The 25,528-nt window shown below is 40.5% G+C and overlaps 1 protein-coding gene across 2 annotated transcripts in view; it reads left to right on the forward strand.

Moving 5' to 3' along the window:
• ZDHHC9 (zinc finger DHHC-type palmitoyltransferase 9) overlaps positions 1-16,545 on the forward strand; it is a 152,544-nt gene extending 135,999 nt beyond the window's left edge. For both annotated transcript variants that reach the window (XM_056538227.1, XM_056538225.1), the window contains exons 6-10: positions 2,015-2,061; positions 2,748-2,852; positions 4,242-4,345; positions 14,536-14,623; positions 15,438-16,545. In XM_056538227.1, the coding sequence (XP_056394202.1) occupies positions 2,015-2,061; positions 2,748-2,852; positions 4,242-4,345; positions 14,536-14,623; positions 15,438-15,575 (482 nt within the window). In that variant the 3' untranslated portion in view covers positions 15,576-16,545. The remainder of the gene's footprint in view (positions 1-2,014; positions 2,062-2,747; positions 2,853-4,241; positions 4,346-14,535; positions 14,624-15,437) is intronic.
• The last annotated feature ends 8,983 nt before the right edge of the window (positions 16,546-25,528 follow it).

Genomic DNA, 25,528 nt, shown 5'->3' on the forward strand with positions numbered 1-25,528 from the left:
AGCAGCACAGCATCACACACAGGCTTAGATACATCATCACACACAGGCTTAGATACAGCAGCACAGCATCACACACAGGCTTAGATACAGCAGCACAGCAGCACACACAGGCTTAGATACAGCATCACAGCATCACACACAGGCTTAGATACAGCAGCACAGCATCACACACAGGCTTAGATACAGCAGCACAGCATCACACACAGGCTTAGATACAGCAGCACAGCATCACACACAGGCTTAGATACAGCAGCACAGCATCACACACAGGCTTAGATACAGCAGCACACACAGGCTTAGATACAGCAGCACAGCATCACACACAGGCTTAGATACAGCAGCACAGCATCACACACAGGCTTGGATACAGCAGCACAGCATCACACACAGGCTTAGATACAGCAGCACAGCATCACACACAGGCTTAGATACAGCAGCACAGCATCACACACAGGCTTAGATACAGCAGCACAGCATCACACACAGGCTTAGATACAACACAAAAACATCATACACTGGCTTAGATACAACAGCCCAGCAACACAGCGTCACACACAGGCTTAGATACAACAGCCAGCTACACGACATCACACACAAGTTTAGATACAACAGCTGAGCAACACAGCTTCACAAGGCTTAGATAAAACAGCCAGCTACACAGCATCACACACTGGCTTAGATACAACAACACAGCATCACACACAGGTTAAGCAGCAACAGTATCACATACGATAGGCTAAGATACAGTGTCTCAGCAGCACAGATACAGCAGCACAGCATCACACACAGGCTTAGATACAGCAGCACAGCATCACACACAGGCTTAGATACAGCAGCACAGCATCACACACATTAGGCTTAAATACAGCAATATTATTATGCACAAAACTCTTACATAGCTCAGCAGACAATATCACACATGATAGGATTAGATACAGGAGCTCAGCAGACAGGTATCACACATGATAGGGTTAGATACATAGCTCAGCAGACGGTATCACACATTATAGGTTAGATACATAGCTCAGCAGACGGTATCACACATTATAGGGTTAGATACTTAGCTCAGCAGACAGTATCACATATGATAGGCTAAGCAGAAGAGCACTACACAATAAGCTTAGATACACTGTCTCAGCTGCACAATGTCGCACACAATAGGTTTAGATATGACATCTTAGCAGCATTGTATCACACAATTGGCTTCAATACAGTTGTTTTAGCAGTAATATACACAATAGACAGTATCATAATAGGATTGGATACAGTGTGTCAGCAGACAGTATCGCACATGCGAGGCTTAGATACACCATCTTGGTGCCACATATTCTTCATATATTTACCATCATTATAGAAAAATATACGAAGTATGGCGCTGTCTTGTTAGGCTGCGTTCACACCACGTTTTTGCAAAACATTTCCAGGATCAGGTTTTTGGTTCCTCAAAACCGGACTAAACTGCATCAAAACGTGTGTACAGATTGTAAGCCGTATACGGTTTGAAAAGTGTACGTTTTTAACTTTTCACTCCGTTATAAATAAAGTTTCACTTGCTTGATTGAAATAAAAAAAAAAAACTGTCGGTGTGCACTGCGCATGTACAAAGTCAAAAAACGTATGGTGCAAACCGGATGGAACCGTACGCACATACGGTTACGGTTATGGTTCTCTACGGTTCCCATTGACTCCCATGTTAAAATAAACGTATACAGTTTCAATACGGTTTTTCACCCGGACCAAAAAACGTGGTAGGCTACAGTTTTGGGCACAGGGAAAAAAAACTGACAGAACCCTACAAGATGCAAAACGGACTCAACCTGATGCATCTTTTGGCGTACGGTTTTCAATACGGTTCCGTACGGTTTTCTAATTGATAATGTATACGGGAATTGTATTGCAAAGACGCGGTGTGAACCCGGCCTTATCTTGGTCTCGTTTCCTTTACACAATTGTATCTTTGTTATGTTATTTATTTTGTTTATTTTATTTAACTTTCTCACTTTTTTTGTTTTAGATTCTTTAAAAATCGGCTTCCTGAACACATTGAAAGAAAGTCCCGGGACATATCCTTTCTGCGCGCAGTGGGGTTTAGTGTCATGTGGGGCAGCCATGTTGGATTAGTGCACATTTTACAGGGTGCGGTCACCCCCCCCCCCATATCTTTAATAGCCCCACATCCCCAGCACAGAGGATTACAGCACAACGTTTGCCTGCATGACCTTTGCTTCCCATAATGTGGACGACAAGTTTAAGGATAACATTTTTACATTTGTACTGTAACTTTTTTCCTTATGGGGGAAAAGTTAAAGGGGTACTCCGGAGGGGGAAAAAATACAAATAATACAGATTTGTTAATTATTTCTACATAAGTCTTAAAGGGGTACTCCACCAGAAAACATCTTATATCTCCTATCCAATGGATAGGTTATAAGACGTCTAATCGCTGGGGTCCTGCCACCACGCCCCTACCCATAGACATAAATTGAGGGGGCGTGGCATGACGTCACAAACACGGAAGCTCTAAGCTTCCGTCTTCCGGGCGCGGCCCTTGTGATCAGACATCTTATCTACTGTCCTCTGGATAGGGGATAAGGTGTTTTCTGGCGGAGTACCCCGTTAATCCTTCCAGTACTTAGCTGCTTTATGCTCCACAGGAAGTTGTGTAGGTCTTTCTAGTCATTATCAGCTCTAATTCTACGTAAGTTTCCAGGTGATATTTTGTGTCTCTGCTCCTTAACTCTTTGTGCACTGTGCTGGAGGTCTTCATCTGCTTCTTCACCCTCTGGTCTGTGGTGGGATTAACTGGATTCCACACGTTTCTCGTGTCTCTGAACCAGACGACCAATGAAGATGTGAGTATACGGGGGTCGGTCTGTTCCTGTTTTGTGTGGAATTAGTGTGCCCCGCTGCTCGGTGATGGACCAGGCTCCACTGAGGCTCGGTGAAGAGTTCTGGAACTTTGAGAACTTATTTGCTGGAGTCAGTGGTTCGTCCTACTACATGCTTCGTTACAGTGTATCAGTGTCTGTGACTTGCAGTTTGGACACCTTATCAGGTGCTAAAGCCCCTGGTTCCATAGATGACCCATCTTTAGTAGCCATGACAGGATTTTCTGCACTGACAGCCTACGTCTTGAGTCCAATCCACTGTTTTCATGTTTTGGTTACTATTGATGATTTGGCTCCACTGTCCCGCACTCAGCTGACTTTTTAGTTTGATGAATGTAGGACATTGGTGCTTTGTCAGGTCCTGACCCCTTCGTTCTTTGCCGTACATTTTGTAGTGGCTGTGCCTGGTTCTGAATCTTTCTTTCTCACTCCCATTTAAAGAGGTTGTCCGGGAAAGGTAAGGTGTATGTTGTCAAATAGTATAATAAACAACTTACTAATATAATGTTATTAGCCAAAGCTAATGTCAGCTGTGCACTCCCTTGTAAGCTGTGACGTCTGGCTCACATCACTCCTCCCCTCCTGTTGGCACGGGACGAGACTAGTGATGTCTAATGAGTCCTAAATCTAATGAGCAAGAATACCAGCTCCCCCTTTTGCAAGGCAGCAGGGAGCTTGTTCTGACAAAAACTACTGAGCTTTATGACTCCTTAGATAAGGCAGCAGGAAGCTTTTTAGCTTCCTTTTGCATTATCTAATGCTAAATAATTTTAATGTAAAGAGAGGAGCTGGTATTACTGCTGTTCTGACAAAAATTACTGAGATTTATGACTATAGATAAGGCAGCAGGAAGCCTTTTCCGACCAACTACTATAACTTACAAAGGTTTCCCGCTGCCTTATTTAGGGAGTCATAAATCTCAGTAATTTTTGTCAGAACCGGCTCCCTGATGCCTTGTCTAATGAGTCCGAAATTTAATCAGCAGTAATACCAGCTCCTCCCCTTCACATCACCAGTCTTGTCCTGTGCTGACAGGAGGGGAGGGAATAAGAGGAATGGGAGCTCTGCATTCAGAGCCTGTAACATGATGTCACAGCTTACAAGAGAGCAGCACAGCTGATATATGAGATCTCTGCACTATGACTAATAACCACTGCTAAATGTTTCGTGCGGTGCTTGCAGGAGCCCCATGTCCCCTTTTAGTCAGGCAACAGTGGGATCTCACTGATCTAATCAGCCATTGATATTCTGGTCATGGAAAACCCATTTTAACATTTATGAGTAATTGCAATTTAAAAAAATTAAAAATAAATATATATACAATTTTTTTTTTTTTTCTTTCCTTCCCCACAGATAAAAGGATCCTGGACTGGTAAAAACCGGGTACAGAACCCATACAGCCATGGTAACCTAATGAAAAATTGCTGTGAGGTTCTATGTGGCCCAGTTCAGCCAAGGTAATGTGCAGTTTGCCATATATTGTAGAATCCATACCATGTAGTGTTAATACCATTTATAACAAATGTGTCTGTATAATGGAGCTTCTGTACTCAGGGCCGGGGGGTGTCCACAGAAATGATGGTGCCCATTCTCAATTTTTCTATGGCACCTGAATTTCCCAATGAGATCAAGAGATCTCAATATCTCAATTAAAGGGGTACTTTAATTTAGTTTTTTTCATATCAACTGGCTCCAGAAAGTTAAACAGATTTGTAAATTACTTCTATTAAAAAATCTTAATCCTACCAGTACTTATCAGCTACTGAAGTTAATTTGTTCTTTTTTGTGTGACCACAGTGCTCTCTGCTGACACCTCTATCTGTCTCAAGAATTGTCCAGAGCAGGATAGATTTGCTATGAGGATTTGCTCCTACTCTGGACAGCAGAGAGCACTGTTGTCAGACAGAAAAGAACAACTCAACTTCAGCAGCTGATAAGTACTGGTAGGATTAAGATTTTTTTAAATAGAAGTAATTTACCAATCTGTTTAACTTTCTAGAGCCATATGTGTATATATACCCCTACATGTGTATATAGACGGCTAGTATAATCTGTATGTGGAGAGTGCCCCTAGTGGTGGTTGTAGGTAGTTCCTAGAAGCAGGAAGAGCAACAATGAGGGTTCCTCCCTCCTGTCAGTGTTTCCCGACAAGTGTGCCTCCAGCTATTTCAAAACCACATCTCCCAGCATGCCCTGTTGGGGATCAGTCGGATACTCCTTATAGTGAAGAATCTTATAGACAATACTCCTTATAGTGAAGAATCTTATAGACAATACTCCTTATAGTGAAGAATCTTATAGACAATACTCCTTATAGTGAAGAATCTTATAGGCAATACTCCTTATAGTGAAGAATCTTATAGCCAATACTCCTTATAGTGAAGAATCCTATAGACAATACTCCTTATAGTGAGGAATCTTATAGACAATACTCCTTATAGTGAAGAATCTTATAGACAATACTCCTTATAGTGAAGAATCTTATAGACAATACTCCTTATAGTGAAGAATCTTCTAGACAATACTCCTTATAGTGAAGAATCTTATAGACAATACTCCTTATAGTGAAGAATCTTATAGACAATACTCCTTATAGTGAAGAATCTTATAGACAATACTCCTTATAGAGAAGAATCTTATAGACAATACTCCTTATAGTGAAGAATCTTATAGACAATACTCCTTATAGTGAAGAATCTTATAGACAATACTCCTTATAGTGAAGAATCTTATAGACAATACTCCTTATAGAGAAGAATCTTATAGACAATACTCCTTATAGTGAAGAATCTTATAGCCAATACTCCTTATAGTGAAGAATCCTATAGACAATACTCCTTATAGTGAAGAATCTTATAGACAATACTCCTTATAGAGAAGAATCTTATAGACAATACTCCTTATAGTGAAGAATCTTATAGACAATACTCCTTATAGTGAAGAATCTTATAGACAATACTCCTTATAGTGAAGAATCTTATAGACAATACTCCTTATAGTGAAGAATCTTATAGACAATACTCCTTATAGTGAAGAATCTTATAGACAATACTCCTTATAGTGAAGAATCTTATAGACAATACTCCTTATAGTGAAGAATCTTATAGACAATACTCCTTATAGTGAAGAATCTTATAGACAATACTCCTTATAGTGAAGAATCTTATAGACAATACTCCTTATAGTGAAGAATCTTATAGACAATACTCCTTATAGTGAAGAATCTTATAGACAATACTCCTTATAGTGAAGAATCTTATAGACAATACTCCTTATAGTGAAGAATCTATAGATTATACTCCTTATAGTGAAGAATCTTATAGACAATACTCCTTATAGTGAAGAATCTTATAGACAATACTCCTTATAGAGAAGAATCTTATAGACAATACTCCTTATAGTGAAGAATCTTATAGACAATACTCCTTATAGTGAAGAATCTTATAGACAATACTCCTTATAGTGAAGAATCTATAGATTATACTCCTTATAGTGAAGAATCTTATAGACAATACTCCTTATAGTGAAGAATCTTATAGACAATACTCCTTATAGAGAAGAATCTTATAGACAATACTCCTTATAGTGAAGAATCTTATAGACAATACTCCTTATAGTGAAGAATCTTATAGACAATACTCCTTATAGAGAAGAATCTTATAGACAATACTCCTTATAGTGAAGAATCTTATAGACAATACTCCTTATAGAGAAGAATCTTATAGACAATACTCCTTATAGTGAAGAATCTTATAGGCAATACTCCTTATAGTGAAGAATCCTATAGATTATACTCCTTATAGTGAAGAATCTTATAGACAATACTCCTTATAGTGAAGAATCTTATAGGCAATACTCCTTATAGTGAAGAATCTTATAGCCAATACTCCTTATAGTGAAGAATTTTATAGACAATACTCCTTATAGTGAAGAATCTTATAGACAATACTCCTTATAGTGAAGAATCTTATAGACAATACTCCTTATAGTGAAGAATTTTATAGACAATACTCCTTATAGTGAAGAATCTTATAGACAATACTCCTTATAGAGAAGAATCTTATAGGCAATACTCCTTATAGTGAAGAATCTTATAGCCAATACTCCTTATAGTGAAGAATCTTATAGACAATACTCCTTATAGTGAAGAATCTTATAGACAATACTCCTTATAGTGAAGAATCTTATAGACAATACTCCTTATAGTGAAGAATCTTATAGACAAAACTCCTTATAGTGAAGAATCTTATAGACAATACTCCTTATAGAGAAGAATCTTATAGGCAATACTCCTTATAGAGTAGAATCTTATAGACAATACTCCTTATAGTGAAGAATCTTATAGACAATACTCCTTATAGAGAAGAATCTTATAGACAATACTCCTTATAGTGAAGAATCTTATAGACAATACTCCTTATAGTGAAGAATCTTATAGACAATACTCCTTATAGTGAAGAATCCTATAGACAATACTCCTTATAGTGAAGAATCTTATAGACAATACTCCTTATAGTGAAGAATCTTATAGACAATACTCCTTATAGTGAAGAATCTTATAGGCAATACTCCTTATAGTGAAGAATCTTATAGACAATACTCCTTATAGTGAAGAATCTTATAGACAATACTCCTTATAGTGAGGAATCTTAAAGACAATACTCCTTATAGTGAAGAATCTTATAGGCAATACTCCTTATAGAGAAGAATCTTATAGACAATACTCCTTATAGTGAAGAATCTTATAGGCAATACTCCTTATAGTGAGGAATCTTATAGACAATACTCCTTATAGTGAGGAACTTTATAGACAATACTCCTTATAGTGAAGAATCCTATAGACAATACTCCTTATAGAGAAGAATCTTATAGACAATACTCCTTATAGTGAAGAATCCTATAGACAATACTCCTTATAGTGAAGAATCTTATAGACAATACTCCTTATAGTGAAGAATCTTATAGGCAATACTCCTTATAGTGAAGAATCTTATAGACAATACTCCTTATAGTGAAGAATCTTATAGACAATACTCCTTATAGAGAAGAATCTTACAGACAATACTCCTTATAGTGAAGAATCCTATAGACAATACTCCTTATAGTGAAGAATCCTATAGACAATACTCCTTATAGTGAAGAATCTTATAGACAATACTCCTTATAGTGAAGAATCTTATAGGCAATACTCCTTATAGTGAAGAATCTTATAGACAATACTCCTTATAGTGAAGAATCTTATAGACAATACTCCTTATAGAGAAGAATCTTACAGACAATACTCCTTATAGTGAAGAATCTTATAGACAATACTCCTTATAGTGAAGAATCCTATAGACAATACTCCTTATAGTGAAGAATCTTATAGACAATACTCCTTATAGTGAAGAATCTTATAGACAATACTCCTTATAGAGAAGAATCTTATAGACAATACTCCTTATAGTGAAGAATCTTATAGACAATACTCCTTATAGTGAAGAATCCTATAGACAATACTCCTTATAGTGAAGAATCTTATAGACAATACTCCTTATAGTGAAGAATCTTATAGACAATACTCCTTATAGAGAAGAATCTTATAGACAATACTCCTTATAGTGAAGAATCTTATAGGCAATACTCCTTATAGTGAAGAATCTTATAGACAATACTCCTTATAGAGAAGAATCTTACAGACAATACTCCTTATAGTGAAGAATCTTATAGACAATACTCCTTATAGAGAAGAATCTTACAGACAATACTCCTTATAGTGAAGAATCCTATAGACAATACTCCTTATAGTGAAGAATCTTATAGACAATACTCCTTATAGTGAAGAATCCTATAGACAATACTCCTTATAGTGAAGAATCCTATAGGCAATACTCCTTATAGTGAAGAATCTTATAGACAATACTCCTTATAGTGAAGAATCTTATAGACAATACTCCTTATAGTGAAGAATCTTAGACAATACTCCTTATAGTGAGGAATCTTATAGACAATACTCCTTATAGTGAAGAATCTTATAGACAATACTCCTTATAGTGAAGAATCTTATAGACAATACTCCTTATAGTGAAGAATCTTATAGACAATACTCCTTATAGTGAAGAATCTTATAGACAATACTCCTTATAGTGAAGAATCTTATAGACAATACTCCTTATAGTGAAGAATCTTATAGACAATACTCCTTATAGTGAAGAATCTTATAGACAATACTCCTTATAGTGAAGAATCTTATAGGCAATACTCCTTATAGTGAAGAATCTTATAGACAATACTCCTTATAGTGAAGAATCTTATAGACAATACTCCTTATAGTGAGGAATCTTAAAGACAATACTCCTTATAGTGAAGAATCTTATAGGCAATACTCCTTATAGAGAAGAATCTTATAGACAATACTCCTTATAGTGAAGAATCTTATAGGCAATACTCCTTATAGTGAAGAATCTTATAGACAATACTCCTTATAGTGAAGAATCTTATAGGCAATACTCCTTATAGTGAGGAATCTTATAGACAATACTCCTTATAGTGAGGAACTTTATAGACAATACTCCTTATAGTGAAGAATCCTATAGACAATACTCCTTATAGAGAAGAATCTTATAGACAATACTCCTTATAGTGAAGAATCCTATAGACAATACTCCTTATAGTGAAGAATCTTATAGACAATACTCCTTATAGTGAAGAATCTTATAGGCAATACTCCTTATAGTGAAGAATCTTATAGACAATACTCCTTATAGTGAAGAATCTTATAGACAATACTCCTTATAGAGAAGAATCTTACAGACAATACTCCTTATAGTGAAGAATCCTATAGACAATACTCCTTATAGTGAAGAATCCTATAGACAATACTCCTTATAGTGAAGAATCTTATAGACAATACTCCTTATAGTGAAGAATCTTATAGGCAATACTCCTTATAGTGAAGAATCTTATAGACAATACTCCTTATAGTGAAGAATCTTATAGACAATACTCCTTATAGAGAAGAATCTTACAGACAATACTCCTTATAGTGAAGAATCTTATAGACAATACTCCTTATAGTGAAGAATCCTATAGACAATACTCCTTATAGTGAAGAATCTTATAGACAATACTCCTTATAGTGAAGAATCTTATAGACAATACTCCTTATAGAGAAGAATCTTATAGACAATACTCCTTATAGTGAAGAATCTTATAGACAATACTCCTTATAGTGAAGAATCCTATAGACAATACTCCTTATAGTGAAGAATCTTATAGACAATACTCCTTATAGTGAAGAATCTTATAGACAATACTCCTTATAGAGAAGAATCTTATAGACAATACTCCTTATAGTGAAGAATCTTATAGGCAATACTCCTTATAGTGAAGAATCTTATAGACAATACTCCTTATAGAGAAGAATCTTACAGACAATACTCCTTATAGTGAAGAATCTTATAGACAATACTCCTTATAGAGAAGAATCTTACAGACAATACTCCTTATAGTGAAGAATCCTATAGACAATACTCCTTATAGTGAAGAATCTTATAGACAATACTCCTTATAGTGAAGAATCCTATAGACAATACTCCTTATAGTGAAGAATCCTATAGGCAATACTCCTTATAGTGAAGAATCTTATAGACAATACTCCTTATAGTGAAGAATCTTAGACAATACTCCTTATAGTGAGGAATCTTATAGACAATACTCCTTATAGTGAAGAATCTTATAGACAATACTCCTTATAGTGAAGAATCTTATAGACAATACTCCTTATAGTGAGGAATCTTATAGACAATACTCCTTATAGTGAAGAATCTTATAGACAATACTCCTTATAGTGAAGAATCTTATAGACAATACTCCTTATAGTGAAGAATCTTATAGACAATACTCCTTATAGTGAAGAATCTTATAGACAATACTCCTTATAGTGAAGAATTTTATAGACAATACTCCTTATAGAGAAGAATCTTATAGACAATACTCCTTATAGTGAAGAATCTTATAGACAATACTCCTTATAGTGAAGAATCTTATAGGCAATACTCCTTATAGTGAAGAATCTTATAGACAATACTCCTTATAGTGAAGAATCTTATAGGCAATACTCCTTATAGTGAAGAATCTTATAGACAATACTCCTTATAGTGAGGAATCTTATAGACAATACTCCTTATAGTGAAGAATCTTATAGACAATACTCCTTATAGTGAAGAATCTTATAGACAATACTCCTTATAGTGAAGAATCTTATAGACAATACTCCTTATAGTGAGGAATCTTATAGACAATACTCCTTATAGTGAAGAATCTTATAGACAATACTCCTTATAGTGAAGAATCTTATAGACAATACTCCTTATAGTGAAGAATCTTATAGACAATACTCCTTATAGTGAAGAATCTTATAGACAATACTCCTTATAGTGAAGGTCGACATATTCTTGTACAGACACCGAACAAGCAGGAAATGCTGTGGATAATCTGTCGAGTGCAGAATTATGAATGCAGCTCTGGCATCTTACACAGGCTTTAACTGAGGATCTGGGGCATTGTTTCCTATCCAGGGTGCCTCCAGCTGTTGCAAGACTACAACTATTCTTTTGACTATTCTTTTGCCTGTACTCCTGTACCTTGTGGTCCTCTCAGTTTTGACCTTGGCCTGCTTGACCCTGCTTGTTTGTCTTTCTTGCTGTCTTCCTGGTTTTGTTCCCTGGCCCTTATGTATAGCAGTGTTTTTCAACCACTGTGCCTCCAGCTGTTGCAAAAGTACAACTCCTAGCATGGCTGACCTGACTATTCTTTTGCCTGTACTCCTGTACCTTGTGGTCCTCTCAGTTTTGACCTTGGCTTGCTTGACCCCACCCTTTTGTCAGTTTTGTATTCCTACATGTCTTCCTGCTTTTGTTTCCTGGCCCTTGTATAGCAACCAGAGTGACTTCAGCAGTTGCAAAACTACAACTCCCAGCATGCCCGGACAGCCGTCGGCTGTCCGGGCATGCTGGGAATTGTAGTTTTGCAATCGCTGCATGCACCCTGGTTGGGAAACTTTAAAGGGGTATTCCAGGCAAAAACTTTTTTTTTATATATCAACTGGCTCCAGAAAGTTAAACAGATTTGTAAATTACTTCTATTGAAAAATCTTAATCCTTCCAATAGTTATTAGCTTCTGAAGTTTTCTGTCTAACTGCACAATGATGATGTCACGTCCCGGGAGCTGTGCATGATGGGAGAATATCCCCATAGGAGCTGCACAGCTCCCGGGACGTGAGTTATCAGAAAGCAGACAGAAAACAGCAACTCAACTTCAGAAGCTAATAACTATTGGAAGGATTAAGATTTTTTAATAGAAGTAACTTACAAATCTGTTTAACTTTCCGGAGCCAATTGATATATTAAAAACAAGTTTTTACCTGAAATACCCCTTTTAATCTCTGGGATAATGTATTTTATGTCTATTCATACAGGTCACGGATAACAGTAGAGAAGGGAGGGGGGGCTTTGGCTCTCCGGGGATGCTGGGAATTGTAGTTTTACAACAGCTGGAGGCACACAGGTTGGGAACACACTGCCCATAATTGTTGTGTGTACAGTGTACAGTGATCTGGAACCATTTATCCCAGAATTCTAGCGCTGTGTGATGAAATATCAAGTGCGAATTGCCCGTTCTATCTCCTAGAGGGATTTCCTCTGCATTACAGGAGCTATAATATAATATAATATAAAATAATATAATGTAATATAATATAAAATAATATAATGTAATGTAATATAAAATAATGTAATATAAAATAATATAATATAATTTATACAATTATAATTAATCTAATATAATTATAATTAACATAATGAAATATAATATAATAATTATAATATAATCACACAAAAACTTGCATCAAAACTGCACTTAGAGATGAGCGAACTTACAGTAAATTTGATTCGTCACAAACTTCTCGGCTCGGCAGTTGATGACTTTTCCTGCATAAATTAGTTCAGCTTTCAGGTGCTCCCGTGGGCTGGAAAAGGTGGATACAGTCCTAGGAGACTCTTTCCTAGGACTGTATCCACCTTTTCCAGCCCACCGGAGCACCTGAAAGCTGAACTAATTTATGCAGGATAAAGTCATCAACTGCCGAGCCGAGAAGTTCGTGACGAATCGAATTTACTGTAAGTTCGCTCATCTCTAAGTGCACTCCATTATTTGTCCAATCTTATTGGATTGTCCTATTCATATGCTGGCAGTGTTAAGTGGAGTCTGGCCTATGTCCACCTATAGATCTGTACAGTGGTCCCTCAACATACGATGGTAATCCGTTCCAAATGGACCATTGTTAGTTGAAACCATCGTATGTTGAGGGATCTGTGCAATGTAAAGTATAGGACGTTATACTCACCTGTCCCCGCCGCTCCGGACAGTCACCGCTGCCCTGGATGTCGCCCTCCATCGCTGTTGCCACGTCCCCAGGGTGTCCCTGCCGCTCCAGGCCGCCTCTGCTGCATGGGATCGTCGCTCTTCATCGCCGTCGTCACGTCACTGTGCACGCTGCTCCTATTGGATGACGGGACAGAGTGCGCGGCGACGTGATGACGACGAAGGAGAGCGATGGCTAGGCAGGGGATCCTGAAGAGGACGGTCCAAAACGTCGGGGACAGGTGAGTGATCATCACCGGAGCACACGGGGCACCGTAAACGGCTATCCGGTGGTAGCTGAAGCAGTCTGCGCTGCAGGATAGCCGTTTATGCGATGGCCCCGACATACAAAAGCATTGTATGTTGATGCTGCCTTCACCATGTGATGGTCTCTGATAGTGATCGTATGTTGAAATTATCGTATGTCGGGGCCATCGTAGGTCGGGGGGGTCACTGTACATGATGTAAAGGTAAACGATAGAGCAATAATACAGCGAATGTTAAAGGGGTTATCCAGGAATAGAGAAACAGAGCTAATTTCTTTCCAAAAACTCTCCCGTCTGTCTCCAGGTTGGGTGTGATTCTGCTGCTCAGTTCCATTGAAGTGAATGGAGCAAAGTTGTAATGCCGCACCCAACCTGGAGACAGACGGGGAGCATTTTTAAAAGAAATTAGCTCTGTTTTTCTATTCCTGGAAAACCCCTTTAAGTGCCCCCCTGACCCACAAGGATACATGATCATATTGGTAGGATGTGTATTACCACGATTATTGGGGAGGGGGGGGGCAGCAACTGAGCCCCCCCCATCTTAACACCATCTCTGATCATAATAGAAAGCTGTATAGTCACTTTACATTGAGATGAATAGATATTTTGGATATTTCCCTTTTCTGTGTTTTACTCTTCACAGGAGACGTGCGGAGAACATTTTACTGTCTGATATAAACAAATCTAACATAACCTTTATATTTCCTGCAAACAATTACAGACCATTAGATTCGTGCACTTGTAATACATCCCGCCGAGTGCGCCACTTTCTCATCTCATACATTTCCAAGCAGATGGACAATATTCGGATACTTTGTGCCAGAAATGTTCATTTTGCTGCTGGAAAGGACCGTGCGGTCACAGGACATGTAGTCACAATATGTCTGATCGCTCAGCGATGAATGAAAATATTAGATCTGCGCAATCCTTTCCTGTAACTAGAGAAACCTCATTAATCGCGACCATCCTGTGTCTGCAGTGTTCTGGATAGAAGAGGGATCCTCCAGGAGCCGCTGAGTCCTCCAGGGAAGACTGAACCAGAAAACGGTAGTACGCAGCGAGACTCTGTAAGTGGAATAAACCATTCACACACGGGGGCAATATGTATATCACAATATACTGAACAACCACAACCGGCCAGGGAGGGTCCCTGTAATGTAATCACTTCCAGCAATATAATTAGAAAGTCAGTGACAGTATAGCCTATATATATATATATATATACAAATGGTAAACGTTTTATATATCCTCTTTATATAGGGATATGGACCATGCTGGTATATACTGTATATAATATATATGTACAGCTGGTATAAGTTATATATCTCCTGTATATAGTGATATGGACCATGCTGGTATAACCTGGTATATACTGTATATAATATATATGTACAGCTGGTATAAGTTATATATCTCCTGTATATAGTGATATGGACCATGCTGGTATAACCTGGTATATACTGTATATAATTATATATGTACAGCTGGTATAAGTCATATATCTCCTGTATATAGTGATATGGACCATGCTGGTATAACCTGGGTATATACTGTATATAATATATATGTACAGCTGGTATAAGTTATATATCTCCTGTATATAGTGATATGGACCATGCTGGTATAACCTGGTATATACTGTATATAATAGATATGCACAGCTGGTATAAGTTATATATACTGTATATAGTGATATGGACCATGCTGGTATATCCTGGGTATATACTGTATATAATATATATGTACAGCTGGTATAAGTTATATATCTCCTGTATATAGTGATATGGACCATGCTGGTATATCCTGGGTATATACTATATATAATTATATACATCATCTTGTCTATAGTGATCTGCTTATATATTGCTGTTATTTCCTCAGGTGGCGACCGTCCCGCTGATGCCCACTGATCCTCCTGTGAAGCCCTCGGTCCCCGACGTCCAGAAAGATCCCAACGCCCTGGAAATGGCCGTTCAGATCCCCAAAGAATCAGACGGGAAGCAGGAGACAGAAAAGTAAAAGCGACGAAATATTTCTCAGCGAAAAGCAGAATAATGTGACAAATCCACGGGAAAACTACGGGAAAGCGACAGCCGGCCCACTACGCCATTTTTCTTTAGTATTTGCTTGTGTTAATATGAAGGTGACGTCTTGTGAGATAGAGATTCATCTTTATCGGTCTGGAGAAAAAATAATATAAAAAGGCTCAAAAAGGCTCAATGAAAAAACAAAAACAATCTAAAAAAGACTTCAGGTGCTAGTCCAACACGCCAATGACATTACGTGTGAGCGCGCCTCGCCTGGCCGCCGTACCGCGACACATCTCCACTATGGGAGCTGGCTCTTCAGACTGTACCTACAATCGTATTATGCATCCCCTGGACGACCGGCGGACAATCTCTATCTGGACATTATGGGGTCTGTCTATAGGGGCAACGACGTGTCACATGATCGGCACCTTACCGAAAGAAATAAAGATATGCATTGCTTTTTGTTTTATTTGCCAAAACTGGAAGGGATGACACTTCTGGTGAAGCCGAAATCTGTCTCTGCACTACTTCTTCTTCTTCCCGGAGGTCGTTTTTTTTTTTTTTTTTCTTTTGGGGACTAAGTGATTCTGACCACACAGACTCTTCTTTCAGCTCGGGAGACCCCCAAAAACCAGAGGACCCGTATTATTTGGTCGTTGTCCTAGTTCATCGCCCCCCTCACTACATCCCCCCCCCTCCCCGTCATGACGTAGATGTTTGTCCACGTGGCGTGAGGTCATCCCTACCATATCCAGCTCATTCATTCCCATACTGTAGGTTTTTTGTGGTCTTGCAATGAACATAAGGATAGTTAGGAGGCTCCATAGGAGCTGCTATGTGTCGAAGAGGTTTTTTTTATTTTTTTTTGTAATTTTTTAGGGCATTTTTGAACGTCTTCTGAAGTGCGAAGAATTTCTTGCTGCTGCTCTACGATTCTTACTTAAAGGTGTATTCCGCTCCTGGACATCTTATCCCCCTATCCAAAGGATAGGGGATAAATTGTATGATTGCGGGGGTCCCGCCCCCTGGGATCCCCCCGCACTCTCCGTGCAGCACCCGGCATTCAGTAGGTTTAGAAACGCTGGGTTCCCGCAGGGGGAGACGTCCCGTCTCCCCCTGCGGGAAACCAGCGTTTCTAAACCTACTGAATGCCGGGTGCTGCACGGAGAGTCCGGGGGGATCCCAGGGGGCGGGACCCCCGCAATCAGAATTTATCCAAAGGATAGGGGATAAGATTATTTGTCACGTCATGCCCCCTCCCATAGACCTGAATGGAGGGGGCTGTTTAGAATGCCGGGGGCTCCTAGCGACAGGACCCCCGCCATCCAAAGGATAACATTTCTAGGGGCGGGGTACCCCTTTAATATACAGAGTGTTAAATAATGGAAAGATCGTTTTAATTTATTATTTTTGTTTTTTATATAATTTTTTTTCCTCTATAATATTGTAGAGAAGAGAAAATAATAGTTTTTTTTTTTTTTTTTTTTGCCCCGATAGAGTAGATTTATATGCATCTGAAAAGTATTTTACCAATGTGTTTCTTGGCTTAAAAGAATTTAAAAAAAATTAGGTTTGAGGGGGGAAATCTTCCCCCCCCCCCCCTGTAATCTCTGTGTATATTGAAACTTGCAGCAGTTTAAAGTGTTTTTTTTTTTTGTAACCTTTTTTTTCGTTTTTTTTCGGGCGTTTTAGAACGCAAATAATTTCTTACTGCTTCTCTACAATTCCTAATTTATGACTGTACAGAGTGTTAAATAATGGAAGGATTTTTTTTTATTTGTTTGTACATAATTTTTTTTCTTCTATATTTATTAATTTTTTTTTGATTTTTTTTGTTTTGGCCCCAGTAGAGTAGATTTATGGACACCTGAAGAGTATTTTACCATTGTGTTTCTTGACTGAAAAATAAAATGTAATTTTAAGGGAGGTTATATTGACGTATATTGAACTTTACAGCAATTTACATGTTTTTATTTTTATTTTCCAAGGAATGAACATACAGGATCATGGGATATGTTCCAAAAAAAGCATTCATCCAGACCAAGGCAAAGTGGTTGTTTGGCTTTTTCTCTACATCAGTGTTTCCAAACAGTGTGTCTCCAGCTGTTGCAAAACTACGACTCCCAGCATGAATGGCCAGCTTTTGGCAGATAGCAGAAGAGCCCTTGTACAGCTTCAATCTCTTCTGGCTTGGAAACGATTTTCCCTTTCAGAGTAGAAACACAGAAATTGAATTCTACTTTAAGCCAAAAGCAGTCTAGGCATGCTGGGAGTTGTATTTTTACAAAATATGGAGACACACTGTTTGGAAAACACTTTTTTTCTACATTGTATAACATTCACACACCCATTGCCTTCCTGGTTGCATTCATAATTTCATTTGCATTCTTTTGTTCATCCTTCGGATTGGCTTTCTCAGGCTTGAAAATCCTTAAAAAGGCATTTATTCGCACTTTTAATGTAAAGCTCTGCCTCTGAGGAACTCATCATAAATTCAAACGGAGCCCTATAAACAACAATGGACCAAATGACTACTGTACTTAAAGTATTGTCCATTAAAAGTCCCGTTTTGAGAGGCAGGTTTGAGAACTCTGGGTTTAGGTCATCTGCATACTCTAGAGCGCAGGACTCAGCCTGTTTATATGCAGTCATGTGACCTTTAAACTCGACTGGTTGTAAAGGATTGGAAATGAGGAGTGTACAGTTCAGCACTGAGCAGGTCCAGGGGCCTTGACTGAACTCATTAAAGAAAAAAAAAATCTTTAAATGTTCATTCTTCTAATGTATAGCTCCACCCATGAGGAGCTTTCCATAAGTACATAGGGAGCCTCAAAAGCAACAATGACAAAAGTTGACAAAATAATTGGCCATTAATCAATCTGAGAGTCAGAATTAGGGGTTGAAGTGGTCAGGTGCTCTTGAGGGCAGGACTCTTTCTGATTATTCACAGTCACATGACCCTTTTTCAGCTCTGCTGATTGGCTGAAAAGACTTGATAATAAGGGTGCTGTTTTTGAGCCCCAAGATCAACATTTTGTGACTACTTTACAATTAATCCAGATGCATCTTCTGAACCTGCAGAAAGGTCCTGGTGGGTTCTCTGTATGACCGGGCCTTTGTAGAGCTCGATGTAGTGTTGGAGCTTGTAGTGCCGTTTTGCTTGCAGTATGATGAACCAAATTCTATATGTACCTGTATAACGTGCTGTCCTGGCCTTAAAGAGGATCCTCTATCCATTGTCTGTAGAGAGGAGCTGCAACATTATAGTGCATCTGATTGTCCTACAGGAGATTAGGTTATGTAGGAAAACTGCCCAAATTGGCCATATCCTGTGGCCATGAGACCGATGGGGGTGATCTCCTTTGCCATTGTGACCCATGTAGTAGGTGTCTGATCTCCAATACGCCCCTAGGTTGTTCTGTCATCTGACAATAGACACAGTACATCTGAGTGAACATTGACTCTTCTCATAGATGGGGCCATCTTGGATATTCTCAAGAATCATGTAATTAAATTTTTTTTTAAATTAACTTTAGGCTGCAGATTTGCAGTGAATCCTGCAACAAAATAAGACCCTTTTAATACACTATTATCATCAATTATAGTGCCTGTAAGGACCCGATCAGACAAGTGGACAGGATACGAGACAATTCATAAAGGTCACAGAATACAGTAGAGGAGGGGGCCTTTGGCTGTCCGGGCATGCTGGGAGTTGTAGTTTGTAAAACAGCTGTAGGTACACTGGTTGGTAAACAGTGCTATACATGATAAGGGGCAGGGAACAAAACCAGGGAGACAGCAAGAAAGACAAACAAGCAGGGTCAGGCAAGCCAAGGTCAAAACTAAGAGGACTACGAGGTAAAAGACTACAGGCAAAAGAATAGACAAGTCAGCCATGCTGGGAGTTGTACTTCTGCAACAGCTGGAGGCACAGTGGTTGGTAAACACTGCTATACATGATAAGGGGCAGGGAACAAAACCAGGGAGACAGCAAGAAAGACAAACAAGCAGGGTCAGGTAAGCCAAGGTCAAAACTAGGACTACAAGGTACAAGATTACAGGCAAAAGAATAGTCATGTCAGCCATGCTGGGAGTTGTACTTCTGCAACAGCTGGAGGCACAGTGGTTGGTAAACACTGCTATACATGATAAGGGGCAGGGAACAAAACCAGGGAGAAAGCAAGAAAGACAAACAAGCAGGGTCAGGCAAGCCAAGGTCAAAACTAGGAGGACTACAAGGTACAAGACTACAGGCAAAAGAATAGTCATGTCAGCCATGCTGGGAGTTGTACTTCTGCAACAGCTGGAGGCACAGTGGTTGGTAAACACTGCTATACATGATAAGGGGCAGGGAACAAAACCAGGGAGACAGCAAGAAAGGCAAACAAGCAGGGTCAGGCAAGCCAAGGTCAAAACTAGGACTACAAGGTACAAGATTACAGGCAAAAGAATAGTCATGTCAGCCATGCTGGGAGTTGTACTTCTGCAACAGCTGGAGGCACAGTGGTTGGTAAACACTGCTATACATGATAAGGGGCAGGGAACAAAACCAGGGAGACAGCAAGAAAGGCAAACAAGCAGGGTCAGGCAAGCCAAGGTCAAAACTAGGACTACAAGGTACAAGATTACAGGCAAAAGAATAGACAAGTCAGCCATGCTGGGAGTTGTACTTCTGCAACAGCTGGAGGCACAGTGGTTGGTAAACACTGCTATACATGATAAGGGGCAGGGAACAAAACCAGGGAGACAGCAAGAAAGACAAACAAGCAGGGTCAGGCAAGCCAAGGTCAAAACTAAGAGGACTACGAGGTAAAAGACTACAGGCAAAAGAATAGACAAGTCAGCCATGCTGGGAGTTGTACTTCTGCAACAGCTGGAGGCACAGTGGTTGGTAAACACTGCTATACATGATAAGGGGCAGGGAACAAAACCAGGGAGACAGCAAGAAAGGCAAACAAGCAGGGTCAGGCAAGCCAAGGTCAAAACTAGGACTACAAGGTACAAGACTACAGGCAAAAGAATAGTCAGGTCAGTCATGCTGGGAGAAACACTGATCTGGGTGATGGGGTTCAGAGGTAGACGTGGGCATTGATCCAACGCTGTGTCTATGGCCGGTTTAACCTATATAATGGCAGTCATTGTAATAATATAGTCCTAAAGCTGAATACTCTGTAGTACTTTATCCTACCTAGTAGCGTTAAATCCAGTAGACCACACCAATTCCCAAGAAAAAAAAATTCCAGTTCACATCCTCCCCATTTTTGTTCACCATCTGCATTGCTGGTTATATCTCCCGACAGGCCAAAAAAAATCCTAAAACTTCCTTCCCTGTCCCTGTGGGTCCCGGTTCCTGCTGGTGGGAAGCGCTTTGTTTTTGTTCCTTCTCTCAGGTATTAAGTTCCATGAGTTGATCTTGAACATTTATGGAGCAGTTTTGTTCAGGTTTCTCTCCCGCGTCTTATTTTGTGGGGGATGGGGAGGGGGGGGGGGTTGGTGGTAGGGAGGAGGAGGGGGGGTGGGGGTGGGGGATGCGACTTATAAGCGTCATTATCTGCATCGATTATACTTCCAAATGTACCATCCCAGTCCACTCCATACGTCATCACCTGATTGGATAAGGGCTTTGTAAGACTATCAATAATTCTGTGCGTTCATATATTATTCACCTGTTGCAAAAAAAAAAAAATAATATAGTAAAAAAATTGCTACTGGCCGTAATCCTGAAACCGTTTGAAATGATCGTACGGTAAAAAAAAAAAAAAAAAGCTATTTTATTGACCGAATAAAGAAAATAGCCATAAACCAGGCGTCTGCGGCTCTGTCATTTTGCTGCATGTTGTTTTCTTCTAGAGGTCCCTGTGCAGCACAGAGGTTATGTGGATACAAGGGCGGAATCAAGAACCAAAGAGAAAAAATGGTGATACTAATGTATCAATGTCAAAAAGAGGTTGTTTTTTTAATTTTTTTGTACTTTTATAACCATTTTCATTATTGTCCAAAGAATCTGTGTGTGTATGTATTATAGTTATCATTATGTTATTATTAATATAAATATATATATGCAAATCAGCTCATTACATCACCTTTTCAGGCGATGTTCCCTGGTATCAGCTTAGCTCCAGTTACGGAATATAAAAATCTAATCGGGATTAATGCCAAGCCAGAACTCTCTCTCCAGAAGGAAAGAGCACCCATCTGCTGACAGCTGACATGGCTGAGGCCTTAGTCTAAGGCCCCTCATCTCAGCCAATCCAGATTACCCTGCTCTGTACTGACGAGGGACAAGTACCCCGAAACAGCTGTCTGCAGATGGGTGCTCTTTCCTTCTGGAGAGAGAGTTCTGGCTTGGCATTAATCCAGATTAGTTTTTAAGCTTCCGTAACTGGAGCTAAGCTGATACCAGGGAACATCGCCTGAAAAGGTGATGTAATGAGCTGATTTGCATATTCCCCTACCCAGAATGTCTGCGGAGTGCTTAGTGGCCCTTGAAAGCTCCGTCACACCAGGAGTGGTGAACTCTCCCTGAGTTAAATACTCATCCCGTTTATACACACAGTGGTTCCTCAACATACAATGGTAATCTGTTCCAAATGGACCATCGTTTGTTGACACCATCGTATGTTGAGTGATCCGTGCAATGTAAAGTATAGGACAGTGGTCTACAACCTGCGGACCTCCAGATGTTGCAAAACTACAACTCCCAGCATGCCCGGACAGCCAACGGCTGTCCGGGCATGCTGGGAGTTGTAGTTTTGCAACATCTGGAGGTCCGCAGGTTGAAGACCACTGTTAGAGGAAGTTGTACTCACCTGTCCCCGCCGCTCCGGACTGTCACCGCTGCCCTGGATGTCGCCTTCCATCACTGTCCCCCCGTCCCTGGGGTGGCCCCGACGCTCCAGCAAGGCCTCTGCTTCCCCGGCATCCTCGCTCTCCGTCGCCGCCATCACGTCGCTACACACGCCGCTCCTATTGGATGATGGGACGCCGTGCGCAGCAACGTGATGACGACGATGGAGAGCGCCGATGATGGAGGGGATGCTGAAGAGGACGCACCGGAGCCCCCGAGGACAGGTAAGTGATCGTCAGCGGACCACACGGGGCACCGTAAACGGCTATCCGGGGGCAGCTGAAGCAGTCTGTGCTGCAGGATAGCCGTTTATGCGATGGCCCCGACATACAAAAGCATCGGATGTTGATGCTGCCTTCACCATGTGATGGTCTCTGAGAGTGATCGTATGTGGAAATGATCGTATGTCGGGGCCATCGTAGGTGGGGGGGTCACTGTGTGTGTGTGTATGTGTATCTATATTAAATAAATTATATATATACATTTTTTATAAGGAGTATGCAGAAAATTGTCAGAAAAAAAGATTCACCCCAAGACATAACAATATTTTAGTAACTTATATTAATTGTTTCGGCTTCAGCATACTTGCTTCAAATACTCGGACAGAAAGTTGTGTAGTCCTCTCATTGTCAGTGTGGTGTTGTCTCAGCTTCATTGCTCCTGCCTCTCTCCCGAGACACTGCATCATTGTCTGCTGTCTCTGGAGTCATGGCTGGATCTTGTCTCTAAGCTCTAGCCACGCCTCCTGAGTGATGTAATCATATCTGCCCAGCCCCTACAGCTACATCACCATCTCCCTGTCATATACATATATATCTTCATTGGGACATTTAGGGAAGCATGAGATGTGTTTACAATGTGCTGCCTTGTGCTAAACAATGCAAAAGGCAGAGGAGCAGACGGGAAATGCATACAGGAGGTGCTGTGAAATGAGATGTTCTGCAGCAGCTCTGGACAGGGTAACTGACAGTAGTGCTGTGGGAAGGTTGTGAAATGCAGTGTGACATGTTGGAGTCAGCAAGGTTTATTTCCCTAACTTGCCATGTCAGTGCAGAGAATCCGCCTAAATCATTATATTCTAGATCCCTGGAGACATTCATTCAATTACACTGCCCCAAAAACAATAAAGGTAACACGTAAACAACACAATGTGACTCCAAGTCACTGACACTTGTGTGAGATCCCACTGTCCACTCAGGAAGAACACTGATTGACAATCAATTTCACATGGAACAGACAACAGGTGGAAATTATAGGCAATTAGCAAGACACCCCCAATAAAGGAGTGGTTCTGCAGGTGGTGACCACAGACCACTTCTCAGTTCCTATGCTTCCTGGCTGATGTTTTGGTCACTTTTGAATGCTGGTGGTGCTTTCACTCTAGTGGTAGCATGAGGCGGAGTCTACAACCCACACAAGTGGCTCAGGTAGTGCCGCTAATCCAGGATGGCACATCAATGTGAGCTGTGGCAAGAAGGTTTGCTGTGTCTGTCAGCGTAGTGTCCAGAGCATGGAGGCGGTACCAGGAGACAGGCCAGTACATCAGGAGACATGGAGGCCGTAGGAGGCAACAACCCAGCAGCAGGACCACTACCTCCGCCTTTGTGCAAGGAGGAGCACTGCCAGAGCCCTGCAAAATGACCTCCAGCAGGCCACAAATGTGCATGTGTACACTCAAACGGTCAGAAACAGACTCCATGAGGGTGGTATGAGGGCCCGACGTCCACAGGTGGGGGTTGTGCTTACAGCCCAACACCGTGCAGGACGTTTGGCATTTGCCAGAGAACACCAAGATTGGCAAATTCCCCACTGGCGCCCTGTGCTCTTCACAGATGAAAGCAGGTTTACACTGAGCCCATGTGACCGAGTCTGGAGGCGCTGTGGAGAACGTTCTGCTGCCTGCAACATCCTCCAGCATGACTGGTTTGGAGGTGGGTCAGTAATGGTGTGGGGTGGCATTTCTTTGGGGGCCACTCAGCCCTCCATGTGCTTTCCAGAGGTAGCCTGACTGCCATTAGGTACCGAGATGAGATCCTCAGACCCCTTGTGAGACCATATGTTTGTGCGGTAGGCCCTGGGTTCCTCCTAATACAAGACAATGCTAGACCTCATGTGGCTGGAGTGTGTCAGCAGTTCCTACAAGAGGAAGGCATTGATGCTATGGACTGGCCGCCCGTTCCCCTGAATCCGATTACGCACATCTGGGACGTCTCACTCCATCCACCACAGACTGTCCAGGAGTTGGCGGATGCTTTAGTCCAGGTCTGGGAGGACATCCCTCAGGAGACCATCCTCCACCTCATCAGGAGCATGCCCAGATGTTGTAGGGAGGTCATACGGGCACGTGGAGGCCACACACACTACTGAGCCTCATTGGGACTTGTATTAAGGACATTACATAAAGTTGGATCGGCCTGTAGTGGGGTTTTCCACTGTGATTTTGAGTGACTCCATATCCAGACCTCCATGGGTTGATACATTTCATTTCCATTGATAATTTTTGTGTGATTTTGTTGTCAGCGCATTCAACTATGTAAAGACGAAAGTATTTCATACGATTAGTTCATTCATTCAGATCTAGGATGTGTTATCTTAGTGTTCCCTTTATTTTTTTGAGCAGTGTATTTTGTTAACCCTGTCATGACTGTTACACAACAGAATCCTGTCTTGCTACATTTTGCACTCTTGTATCTGCTGAACTGAGGGATCACGGGGATTTTTTTTATTGCTTCTTCTCTATCCTATTAACCTTGATTGCGTTTTCGATTTTCCTTCTCACCCTTTAATTGCCATAACTCTTTGATTTTTGTCTGTACCTTTTGTTCTGACCTTGGCTATCCTGACCCTGCTTGTTTGTCTGCTTGTATTCCTTGCTGTCTTTCTGTTTTTGTTCCCTCGCCTCCATGTATAGCAGTGTTTGCCAACCAGTGTGTCCCCAGCGACTGCAAAACTACAACTCCCAGCATGAAGTTTTGCAACAGCTGGAGGCACCCTGGTTGGGAAACCCTGAACTACACAAAAAAACACAAAAAATGACACCAGTGTTTGTCAACCAGGATGCCTCCAGCTGTTGCAAAACTACAACTCCCAGCATG

Source organism: Hyla sarda, chromosome 9 (assembly GCF_029499605.1).
Source record: "Hyla sarda isolate aHylSar1 chromosome 9, aHylSar1.hap1, whole genome shotgun sequence".
NCBI lineage: Eukaryota > Metazoa > Chordata > Amphibia > Anura > Hylidae > Hyla > Hyla sarda.